The sequence below is a fragment of the Aedes aegypti genome, chromosome 3, assembly GCF_002204515.2.
Source record: "Aedes aegypti strain LVP_AGWG chromosome 3, AaegL5.0 Primary Assembly, whole genome shotgun sequence".
NCBI lineage: Eukaryota > Metazoa > Arthropoda > Insecta > Diptera > Culicidae > Aedes > Aedes aegypti.
In genome coordinates this window covers 198,156,901-198,169,444 of record NC_035109.1, presented here as the reverse complement: position 1 = coordinate 198,169,444, position 12,544 = coordinate 198,156,901, and the positions used below count along the sequence as shown (strand labels likewise).

General features: G+C 41.7%; 1 protein-coding gene across 1 annotated transcript in view; it reads right to left on the bottom strand.

Moving 5' to 3' along the window:
* Nucleotides 1-1,204: 1,204 nt before the first annotated feature.
* Nucleotides 1,205-12,544, bottom strand: part of LOC5570800 (kinase suppressor of Ras 2) — a 44,791-nt gene continuing 33,451 nt past the window's right edge. Inside the window, exon 2 of the mRNA XM_021849824.1 lies at nucleotides 1,205-4,063. Within this exon, the coding sequence (XP_021705516.1) occupies nucleotides 1,539-4,063 (2,525 nt within the window). The 3' untranslated portion in view covers nucleotides 1,205-1,538. The remainder of the gene's footprint in view (nucleotides 4,064-12,544) is intronic.

Sequence of the window (12,544 nt, the reverse complement as noted above, 5' to 3'; positions counted from 1 at the left end):
CTTATCATTTTCTTATAATTATTTTTGAGGGAAATAATAGAAACTACCTAGTTTTTTGAACGTGAGCTGAGTGTATGCAAAATTTGAGCGAAGTACACGGCAAAAAAATGTTAAAAAGGTGATTCATTTTAAAACAGTTTTAGAAGATAGATTGTGATTTTTCCTAATTAATTTTCTCAAAACCGTATAAAAGTTACTTACGTCGATTTGAAAAAGTAATCGAGATATGAAGAATGTTGAAAATGCTTTCAATCATATATGTGCCTATTATGGAATAGCAGAAGATGTTTACGATAACTTAAAAACAAGTTATATAATTTGGAGTGTAAATTTGTAACAAAGTGGAAGCTTATCATTTTAAAATTTTATTGAAAGGCTGCATAATATTCTGATATCAATCAACTGTCAAAAGCCAATAAACCCAGAAAAATTTGATGAGTATTGTAAAGCTACTTATTAACAATATTTCAATTTGTATAGTTAGTACAAAAATTCTGCAACTGTTTATAAAGTTGTGTCTTATGCTGGTGAAATAATAATTCACTCACCTGCACCTTTAGCTTCACTGGCTGATGAAGCTGCCGAATGCCAGCATAAACTTTTGAAAAAAGTTGGGACTCACCATGCAAGAAAACGATCCAGAAAGGCCAACATGCACTTCTTCGCGCTTTTCATGAGTCAGATCCATTTTAAGTTCCATTTGGGTAACAAAACGAAAACAAAAAAAAGTTTCTGTGAGTTACCCTGACGCAGTGCGACGATGATATTCAAGGATTCTAAATGCGATTTATCTGGTAAAACCTAAGATGATCTGATGGACGTCGTTGATGAAATTGACGAAAATTTAGTGGATGAGAAGTTAACTCAGATGAAGAATAGTGTTGTAAGGTGTTGTATTGTTTCTGTGGTAAATAAAAAAAGGAAAATAATAAAAAAAATGGGAAAGAAGAAGAAAACCATTTAACATGTCCAGATTTCTTAAGATTGCCTTCCTTTCGCTTCTTATGTTTTTTATCAAATTATAAAATGGTTATTGTGACAACTACCTGCATAACGGAGCGAAATGCGCTGCATAACGCAGCGAAAAGTATGCAGTATTTTATTTTAACAAAAAGTATTTACCTAATGTACGTCCCTAATTCCCGAAGGAGACATCTTTTCGGATAAATGAAAAATCGGACGATGAAACTCATGAAAATAATTCTTAAATAATTTACGTAATATATTTATTTTTTAACCATATAATATTTTAAAGTTACATTTCGCAATAATTTACGGTTCACTATATGATAAAACAATTTATGTACAGTGTCATTTCAGCATTTTGCATTTGCCGCTCGATATTGTGTTTTACGTACTAGAATTTGGTTTGATTTTGTAGAAAGAATTATAGAAAGCTTTTATTTTATTTTCCACATGATGCACTAATACGAGTTTGTTCCTATGTTAATAATGTCTTTAGTGACTATAAAAACAATTAGACCTTATTTTACAATTTATTTCAAATGCTTCATCTTCATTGATTGCATATTATTCAATTAAAAAACTGATTCAGCTGAGCGCGACAACTGTACCGGATGTGATGGCGAACGTGCGAGGCGTTTTTTAGGCAACCGCTCAAGCTGTACCAGTAACTTTGCAAAATCCGGCCTATCATCAGCTTGAAATGCCCAACAAATCATCAGAATGTCTTTGACCTCACGTGAAGCTTGTAAATTTGCTAATGTTTGTTTCATACCCCGGCCGACTTGCCATATAATAGCTTCCGGAGGCTGTGATTTGAAAGGGAAATCTCCACACAACAGTTCATACCATACAGTTCCAAAAGCAAATATGTCCGACGATTTTGAAAATGGCAAGTCTTCATCTATTGGACGATAGGAAGTGAGTTTGCGCATTAACTCAGGGGCTAAATAACACAACCAACCGCTTGGTATACCTAATCCTAAATCACAATATAATAATTTAGTAGCACTGAAGAGGCCAAAATCGGTTATTATCACTTTGCCATTTTCTAGAAAGATGTTTTTAGTTTTAAGATCTTTGTGAACGATACCTCTAGCATGTAAATAACCCATTCCTTGTGATATTTGTTGGGCAACAATAGTAGTACGATGCAAATTAAATTTATCTTTGCGAATATGAATATGTGTGTGAAGTGTGTTGCCTTTACATAACGAAGTAACGATAGCTAGCCTCGGAGGATTCATACATGCTCCCATGAATAAAACTACGTTCTCGTGACGAGTTTTTTTGAAAGTGGCAACTTCTAACTTGAACGCTTCAAGTGTTCTCTCATCAGCAACGTAATCTTCTTTTAATAATTTTACTGCCACATCTCCATGCCAAAGAGCGCGATGAACGGTACCGAATCGACCATTACCAATTTTTTCTAGCAATTTAAGATCGTCGTAAGGAATATCCCATTCCTTAAGAGAGATACTGTTTTGACGAGGCCAGTTGTCATTATCTTTTTCTTCCGTTGAATCTAGTCGAACCGGAGTTCTCTCTGATGAAGAATCCGTGCTTGCAGCGCTTGTAGAACCGGTTTTGTCACTGTCATTGCTTTCATGTGATTCTGGCAACTTCGAAAGTTGTACTCTTGGAATGTCTACACCGGGATGTCGACTATTGTTGTTATTTATGGGATGGGTTTCCAATGTTATATCTTCTGTATCTAAAACAATGCTGAACGAACCACCAATTGATACTTCTGGAAAGTTGAATTGTGAATGTTTAGAAGCAGCAGGAGTTGGAGGAAGCAACGACAATAGAGCTGGACTTGAAGGAGATGAACTGTTGCAACTCGAGCCGCTGCTATCTGGACCTCCATGTATTCCGTGTAACTGGGCACGGTTCCGATCCTTTGCATACATAAGTCGATTACATAGGTTGGGTGATACATTAGGAATTAGTGTATCAGATTGCAAACTTTTTTTGAACTCATCTACAAACTCTTGAGGTAATCCACAAGAAGGAGGTACATTCGATTTACAATCTTTATGGCAGCGATATTTACATTCCGTACATTTGAATCCGAAAAACATTTGCTTATTACATAAGTCACAAGTGCTTTTTGTCACTTTGAATTTTTTAGTGAAGCGATGTTGTATCATATGACCCATGACACGTGTTATGATTGGAGTGCACGGCGATTTAGGTGGTATAGATACACTATGCAGATTGGATATAATGCTATCAGTTCCATCATTGGTGTGATTTTCGGGTGTTGGATCTGTATACAAACGAGTTCGTGCTCCTGAAGAATGTATACTACCGTTACCAGCTGACAATGTATGGGCGCACGTAGTAATGTCGTTAGAATTCACCATATTTTGATTGACGCATTCCACCGTGTGTGCAGATTGGCTAGCCAAGAACTGTGACTCATGGGATTTGGATTTTGTTAGTGACAATGACTGTTCAGTATTGGCATTAACAGAGGTCTGGACAGGATTGATAAGATTATTGTTATGTGCAACTGATGTTTGATTGATGATCGTTTGACGTATATGAGTTTGATGCTTTTTCTTAGGAGGGGGAGTGGTAGGAAAGCTTTTCTTAACTTGCTTCGATGTAGCTGAGTTTGAAGGAGATGTTGGTGGTGACGGTGAAGGAGTAAGTGTACAAGTAGATGCTTCTTCCGGAGATACAGTTTTGTTCGGTTGAAGTGTTATTTCTTGTGCACCCTCAGCTGACCCGACAGGCCTTGTTATATCCACTGGACTGTATACTACACCGTTAGATTGTCGATCTATTTGTGAGGATTTTTTAGCGGATCTCGGCAAAGAGCGACTGATACGAGGAGAGCCACGGTAATGTGTTGAGTGGCGATCCCACGAATCCCAAAACAAATCGATCGGTTCTTTTGGCTCATCAGATTGCAGATGATCTCGACATCGTCTGAGATTATTCATGGCGTGTAATAATCGCCGTAATTCCTCATCACGGGCGTTGATGTTGTTAAGTAATATTTCACGCAGTTCAACATCGTTTTTTTCTAACAGTCGTTCAAGTGAATCTACTTTTTGTATCACAGCATTTAACGATGTAGAACTCAATCCTGAAAGAAAACAAAAAGTAGGTATTAATATTATTGTTATTAAGTTAGCACAGAGGCGTCGCGTGATCTACAACCTGTGCACTTTTAATTTAGTTGTCATTTAATGTTTGACTACGTTAGGTGTATCTTAGATTCAAACGATATTTTGAAGTTGATAAAAATGTGTAATCACTTAACCAGTGGTTACTAAACTCCGTTCTCAAAAATCTAGTCTTCCAATTGATTAAAAAAAATAATTTGAGGTGCTCGGGTTGTTTTGATCGATTTATCAATTCGACCAACACTTTCAATTTTAACGGTTAGTCATTTTTATGGGTAAAGTATAAATTTGAATATGAAAAGAATTCTAATAATGCGGATCATCACTGACGATTTATACAGCACTGGATTCTAGCTACAATACCTGCAAAACCCTAGTAAGATTAGTAGCTGGACAACAGAGAGCTCAACAATAATTATATGAAGCTTAAAGTTTGCACAGCTCATATTTTGCGGCTGATCGGCAGGTCAGGAATTAATCATCAATATTAACCTCCTTTTCCCGATTAGCCCCGATTGCCGCGTAGTGTTAGTAGCGATTGTATCAATTGGCTTAGAATTAACACTACGGACTGCCTGTACCGGTGGTAAAAGTCCACATCAAAGGAGTTGTCGTAAACTGTGTAGCAAAATGCCTTCCGGCTGATTGTGAGCAGTGATGCAAATGCTCATCACATCATCTGGGGCAGCTCAAATATTAATTTGAGAGGCTCCAGTCTTTTTTTTTTCCTTCTAAGCAATGGGGGGATAATCTGCTCAACAGACTCCGGACCGAGGTCCGGGAGTGTGGGGTTGGGGACCATTTACTACGTACAAGCAGTAAACAGGACTACACCCCCGACCCACTAAACCATTTCCATTGCCGCCAAACCCTTCGTCTCTCCGGGACCACCAAGAAGGCATTGCTTCGGAGAGGGGCTATTGCACATCGCATCCTCCAGGTTAGCTGCGTAGCCATGCAGCAACGAACATCGCTGACACGCTTATGGGGGTCCACCAAGGTAGCATGCTGGCGCATTGCCAGCTTCCCGGGTGGTCCTCACCTCCCGTTGTCCGCTGAAAGCGGGCAGGGTCGACCACTAAGCCCGCGCCCAGCTGCACCGCAGGTATCAAGAACTGATACTGCGGGCTTCGCAATTTGACCTACTGAAGGCTCAGGCCCTATCAGCTAGCACCAGCTGGGATTGCTGACGAAGGGGCCTTCACCTGCCCCGAACAACCAGAGGCTCGTATCCACCCAGTAGGCCGGCGCCACGACAGCAGCGCTACCAGGATGTTCTCCCCGCGGCCACTTAATCGCTGTAAGGGTCGATTTCGACCGTAGGGCACCGGTATGACCTACGTAGCCGACTGCGAACCCTTGGACCACCTGTTGATTAGCGTCTGCACTAGTCACTCCTCGAGTCCACACGCCACCTCCTCTGGAGTTCCGAGACAATGTGGGTGATAGCCGATGAAACGGCATTCCAGCCAAACTCTGCACACATCCTCTGGACCAAATTGTCCGGAGTCGTGTCCCGACCGCATGTGGGAAACATGCGGTCACGCATTGTGCGGAAACGCGGGCACACGAACAAAACGTGTTCCGCCGTTTCCTCTAAACCTGCACAAACTGGACATTCGGGAGAACCCGCATGACCGAAACGGTGTAGATACTGTCTAAAGCATCCATGGCCCGAAAGGACCTGTATTAGGTGGAATGTTAGTTCCCCATGGCGCCTATTGACCCAGATATCTAACCTCGGAATCAACCTGTGAGTCCACACTCCCTTGGTGGAACTGTCCCACGCACGCTGCCATTTGACCATGGAGGTCAGTCTGGCAGTCCTGCGTATGCCTCTTGTGCCGCGCATTTCGAAGCACTCTATATCTTCCATGATAAGAATACCAATAGGCATCATACCGGTGATGACACAGAGTGCATCGTGTGACACGGTACGGTACGCGCTCGCAACTCTCAGGCACATTAGCCTATAAGTACTCTCTAGCTTGCTACGGTAGCTATTGGTACTCAAAGCCGTGCCCCAAGCCGGGCCACCATACCTCAGTATGGACGAGGCGACACTAGCCAGAAGCTTTCGCTTGCTGGCGTACACCGCAGAGCTATTGGACATCATCCGGGACAGTGCCACAATAGCTGTGGAGGCTCTCTTGCAGGCATAATCGACGTGGCTACCGAAGGTAAGCTTATCGTCGATCATCACCCCCAAGTGTTTGACGGAGCGCTTCGAAGTGATCGTGCAGTCGCCTACACTGATCACCGCTTGCTGCACCGACTTTCGGTTGTTGACAACAACCGCCTCAGTTTTATGGTGAGCCAATTCCAGTTTCCTGGAGCTCATCCACTCCTCCACAATTGCGATCGAGTGGGCTGCAGTCAATTCCACTTCTTCGATCGATTCACCGTAGACCTCCAGCGTAATATCGTCGGCAAAGCCAACGATGACCACACCCGCCGGGAATTTTAATCTCAACACCTCGTCGTACATGACATTCCATAACACCGGACCCAGGATGGAACCTTGCGGGCTCCAGTCTGATGGAATACTTAAGTAGTACATATCTTGGATGCTCGAACAGAATCAGTCATGAGTTGACGAATTGGCATGTATTAGATGAGGAATTATTATCTGATCATCGCTAGATTTTCTTTGCACATTGGAATGTAACTGTGCGCCCGCGTGAATCACACCACCTCGACTAACCCGTCAACCCGTCCCTGGTATCAGCGGCAACAGTGAAGCCGACCGACTAGCCAATGAGGCTAGGAGGCAACCGGTCATCGATACTCCCATACCAGGAGAGGACGCGTTGAGCAGCTAATACGGTGCAAATGGAATGACCAGTGGTTCAACACTCGTGATTCGAAGCTTCGGGAAGTGAAGCAAGATACGCTTCGGTGGACGGAACTCGGCTGCGCAGCCGACCAGCGTGTGTTTACACGGCTAAGGATCGGTCATACGCGGCTTACCCACACATTTTTGCTTAAAATAAAAAAAAAACCGCTCCACTATCACAGTGTGGAAACGCTAATAATAGTCCGCGATTGCATCAAATTGAGTCGGTAGCGGGCTTATTTTTCGCAATCCAAAGAATAAGTGCTCTGAAGACACCAACATGATTCAATGCTATTCTGCACTTTATTCACATGTTCGCGCTTTGCAGTCCATTAGTGAAAGAAATATACAATTTAATCAAGAACTTACCATTTTAATGTCAAATTATTTCAAAATTGCCGACCACTTATCCTTCCGAACGCGCCCAAGCATTTTACACGAGACTATGTAAAATCATATGCACGGAGAAATCAGACTACCCAAAATTAAGTTCTTTTTACTCAAATTTGTGTAAAATGCATTTAGTTTTTACCCACGGTTTGGTTGTTTTGCCTCTCTCGCAACAGCAATGTTGTCAAAAACAGAGAGAGATGCACCGACCCATCGTCGAAGTTCAATGGAATAAGCCAAATTTGGGTTCTTTCGAGTTTACTCAACGTTAAGTTGTTTTTACCCATCACGGAGACTTCGAAAGCTAACGCTGGGTAGATTTTTTTTGCACTGAGTTGTTTGTTTTGCCGTTCTCAAATGAAAACAACCTAATGATAGGTATACACAGCCAATCCGAATCCAGATTACCGACCCCAGTAAAATTTTACTGGGTTTTGGAACTACGGTTTTTTCGGTAATTTTTACGATTACCGAAAAAACCCAGTAAACCAAAACATGTTTTGATTGATGGAAATTACTGACATAGTCAGTAAAATTATAGAGCGTTGTTACTGGCTTTCCAGTTTCCCCTGCTTCATGCTTTGCTTCTCCGGAACCTTTTTTTTTTACTCCAAAAACAATACAAATAAAAACCCAAGGGACATGGACATGTTCCTTATTAAGCATTTTTCATGTGAATAAGCATCTACGGTACGCTCGTATCTCGGTGGCAGTAATCGAAAAATGTGTGACAAAATCATTATTATTTGGTTGGTTTGCATGCAAGAGGCAAACTCAATGATGCAGATGAATTTACCTCTTGTATGGAAACCAACCGAATAAGGCTATCCATGAGGACTTTCCGCGATAGGACTGACAGCTAAAAGTGTACATGAAACCGAAACGGCAGAGTAAATAAAGCACGAGAGTGTTGTCGGAGCTTCACATTTTCCTTTGTAATCGAACGGTCACTCCGAACGCGAAACGTCAAAACCTCATGATAAACAAAAAACCAGCTGATTGCAGCTGTCTCATGGATTGCCTTATTTACCAACGCAAGAGCAGTTAAAATCGTGCTGAGCTTTTTTGGTTGCTTAAAATAGTTGAGTTTGTCACTAAATGTCGACTACTTACCACGAGAAAGCGCAAAATAGGTGCAGGAAAAGTTTGGTTGCCGTGGACGTATCTCCTGGCGCCGGCCGGATGATTTTACAGCAGAAGATTCTCATTTAACACATTCCCGCACGCGCATCAGTTTGTTTTGATTTAATTTTGACGACAAGTCAGTAAAAAAACATCAACTACTGAATAGTCGGTAATTGTTTTTACTGACTTTTCGGGCTGTTCGGTAATGTTGCAAAATTGGGTCTGACAGCTACCGAAGTTCAGTAAAAATTATTACTGAACCTCAGAAGAATTCAATCAAAAAGCTGAAAGTTCGGTAGTTTTTATGGTTTACAATTCGTACCCAGTATAAAAAATTACCGAACAAGCAAATCGTGATTGAGTGTGTATGTCAGTTTACCAAAATTTTGGGTATAGGCCTATTCAAATGACGTCTCAAATCAGCTGATCGGGAAGCACTTTGACATTTATTCTATGAAAATGACAGGCCCGTGTTAGCACCGGTCCTCCACCGATGTAAACAAATGCATAGACGGATCTGTCACATGAAAAGGCCTATCCCACGGAAGAGCCGAATTGCGTCAAAAGAAGTCAAAGTTGGGTTGATTTGTGGCTCCGTGTACACAACTGGGGCATTGTTTATAGAGCGCTGCATATGACGAGCCTAACCTCACTTATTTGACAGCTGTTGTTTACGTTTCGGACTTTTCATCGTTTTTTCCATCATTTTTTCATCTTCGCATTTCTATCACCAGCATGCTGATGGTGACGATTTTCCACAGTAGAAGGAAAGAATAATACGATCCGTGGGTATCTGCAGTGGATTTGACCTCTCCTCGCAGCAAACTTTCACGAAATTAAGAATGATTCGAAAAAAGTACTAAGTCCAAACTGTAAACAACAGGACCAGTACCTGTCAAAATTGATGCGTGACGTCACAGTGCAGTGGAGTATTGACAAGTCCAAGCGATGAACACGAGGAGGAGCACCATCTGTTGTTTTAGGGGTATCAAACAAACTACCTTCGCCTGATTTGGCTTCATTCCATTTATATTTTCATACTGGAAAGTGTTCGTCTTGAGGAGTTGATCGCCAAAGCCACTTGCGCGTGAAATTCTTTCCTACCATGAGTCTTCCAATTCAGCTTCTGGTTTGTGAAATTGATCAAGATTTTACCTGAGCTGCCATTGCCCTACGATCGCCGTCCACGCCACCGAACATTCAAGTTAGCCAAAACCAAGGCGTGTGCATTTTACTCTGTAGCCAGAGTAAGATGTAATCACTTGACGAAAGTGGCTAGGAGGCCATCTTTAACTTGCTGGCCGTTTTGTTTACAAACATTGCTGCCTGGCCTGGATGATGCTGAAACCGATGCTAACCGTGCTGCCAATAGTGGGGACAAAATTGTAAAAAGAGAGATAAAAGTAGAATACACTACGCACCGTTTCAAAATAATACTTGACAACACTTTTTCTCCAACCAATCAGAAGTCATTATAGGGCGATATTCAAAACTGAAAAGGCAATAGATGGCTCTTTTTCAATGGTAGTAAAAACGAAATCCTGAAGCAAAGAACGCACCACGGAAGATGAACTAAACACAAAAAGTTATGTATTCACTTTACAGTTGATTTCTAATCACTACTTTTTTGATCCAGTTTCCTAATTGCAAGCAATAAACGATTTTTATTATTTTCCATACGTTTTGACAGTTCTCCGACTACCATTCTTCCATGAGCTTGTGTTGAAAGTTTGAGAAATTTGAGAATCCAGCGTAGCGCGATCAGAGGGAGGAATACAAACAACAGTGTCGTCGCTCGGCGGCCGGTGGTAGAAACTGAATGTTCGAAAGGTTGTTGCCTGTACTTTTTGCCGTTGGCGCCAACTGTTAGCGTTGGAGAACGAAATAAACAGTCGTTACCCTATTGGCTGGCTCGGATGATGCTGAAACTGAAACTAACTGTGCTGCCCAGGGCTGGCAATCGTTACATTCGCCACAGTGCGATGACGAAATAAAAAAAGACATCGTCATCCAGTATAATAACTCAGGCAGGTCGTCGTCTCGTCATCGACGAAAGAATGCACGACGAACGTCAATCCAAAATCGTCAACGAACAACTTTGTCTTCATTCCGTTCGTTCCCCTTTCTCAAACGAAGGAGGCGTTTATTGTATATTCGCTTGCTATGTACAAAACGGCGAATGCCATCCCAGAATTGCTTGTATTGGCGATTTAACCCGTACTCCTCAAGCTTCAACAATAGCTCTGTTGGTAAGCGCGTGACGTTGACGATTCAGAGATCGTTTGTTCAATTCCGGACACATTTTGTTTTTTGTTTTTGTTTTATTTTTTCAAAAAGGCTCATAACCTATCGACGCCACGGTTCATATTTTTAGTCGGCTCAGTGCTCCCGAACGAAGATTCGACCCTAACAAAGAAGGCTTATTTGTTCGTCATGACGCGGAGCCTTTGTGGCGGATCACTGCAGCAAATCGTCATCCAACGCTGGTTGAGTGACGATGACGATTCTTTTTTTAGTTTCGTCGACGACCATTAATGCCATTAATGTGGACGAAATTGTCAAAAAGGAAAGAAAAGAGTAGAACACACAAGCAGCAGGTGCGACCAGATTAGAATAATTCTTAACAACACTGTTTCTCCAACCAATCAGGAGTCAATCTCTCGACTACCTGTCTCAGATGTTTGTAAACAAAACGGCCAGCCCTTCCTCACCTACCCTGTCTGGTGAGCAGTGAGCAATAATGTGTGTGAGCATAAATGGGCATAAAGTGAACCCGCCTTGGCCAAAACTACCTTTGTCGCTGTTTTGTTGCTGCTGGCAATATGATGGCACCATTCAGACCATGGCAACAAATATAGCCGGGTACTCGGGCCGTTTATGTAGACACAGTTATTAAACAGTACAGGCAGAATTTCTTGATCATATATTTCCGTTCAACAAAATCAGGGTCAGTAGATCATTTCACAAGTTAATATAAATAATATCCAACAAATGCAACTTATTTCACACACCGTACGAGGTTGTTTACCGCCAACTCTTAATAATATAACGTACACGTAATTTACTTTGTGTGAGATTTCAAAAAGATTAATTTCGATTCAATCTGATACACTGGCGGTGCGGCATCATATCAGCGTACTATACTCATTCAAATTGCTTACATAACAGCGACTAAGGGTTTTATTTTCAAGGACTTTTTGGGCATAGAGTATCATCGTACCTGCCACACGAGATACGAATGCGAAAAATGGCAACTTTGGTAAAGTAAGCTCTCAGTTAATAACTGCTCATTGAACACTAAGCTGAGAAGCAGGCTCTGTCCCAATGAGGACGTAATGCCAAGAAAAAGAAGAAGAAGACGAGGGAAAATGTTAAACCTATGTAAATATCAAATAATTTGTTTAAAATTCCTTATATCTTTCCCTAACGTCTACTACAGGAGCACTAGCACAACAACTGGAACACGTGTACCAATAGTGACTCAAGCGATTTTATACTAAAAAAATAATTGTTTCGCTCTTTTTTTTATTTTCCCCATACAGTAGAGGTTGAAATCTAACTAATGGCACCGGCACCCAAGTTGTAACGTCAAATCCAAATACTAGACAATGCTTACAAGGGAAGGTCACGATGGTGTTCTTCTTCTTTCTGGCGTTACGTCCCCACTGGGGCAGAGCCTGCTTCTCAGCTTAGTGTTCTTATGAGCACTTCCACAGTTATTAACTGAGAGCTTACTATGCCAATGACCATTTTTGCATGTGTATATCGTGTGGCAGGTACGAAGATACTCTATGCCCTGGGAAGTCGAGAAAATTTCCAACCCGAAAAGATCCTCGACCGGTGGGATTCGAACCCACGACCCTCAGCTTGGTCATGCTGAATAGCTGCGCGTTTACCGCTACGGCTATCTGGTCCCCGATGGTGTTACACGGGGTTTTCAATCGGAATATTTTTGTTAGATTGTCGACATGTCGAAATATGAAAAACCCCAAAGCCTTTCGGGTGATGGGCCAGTGGTGTAGCCAGGAGGGGCTCTGAAAGAGGCAATTTTGTACGAATATAATATTATTGAGTTAATTGAAAATTTGAC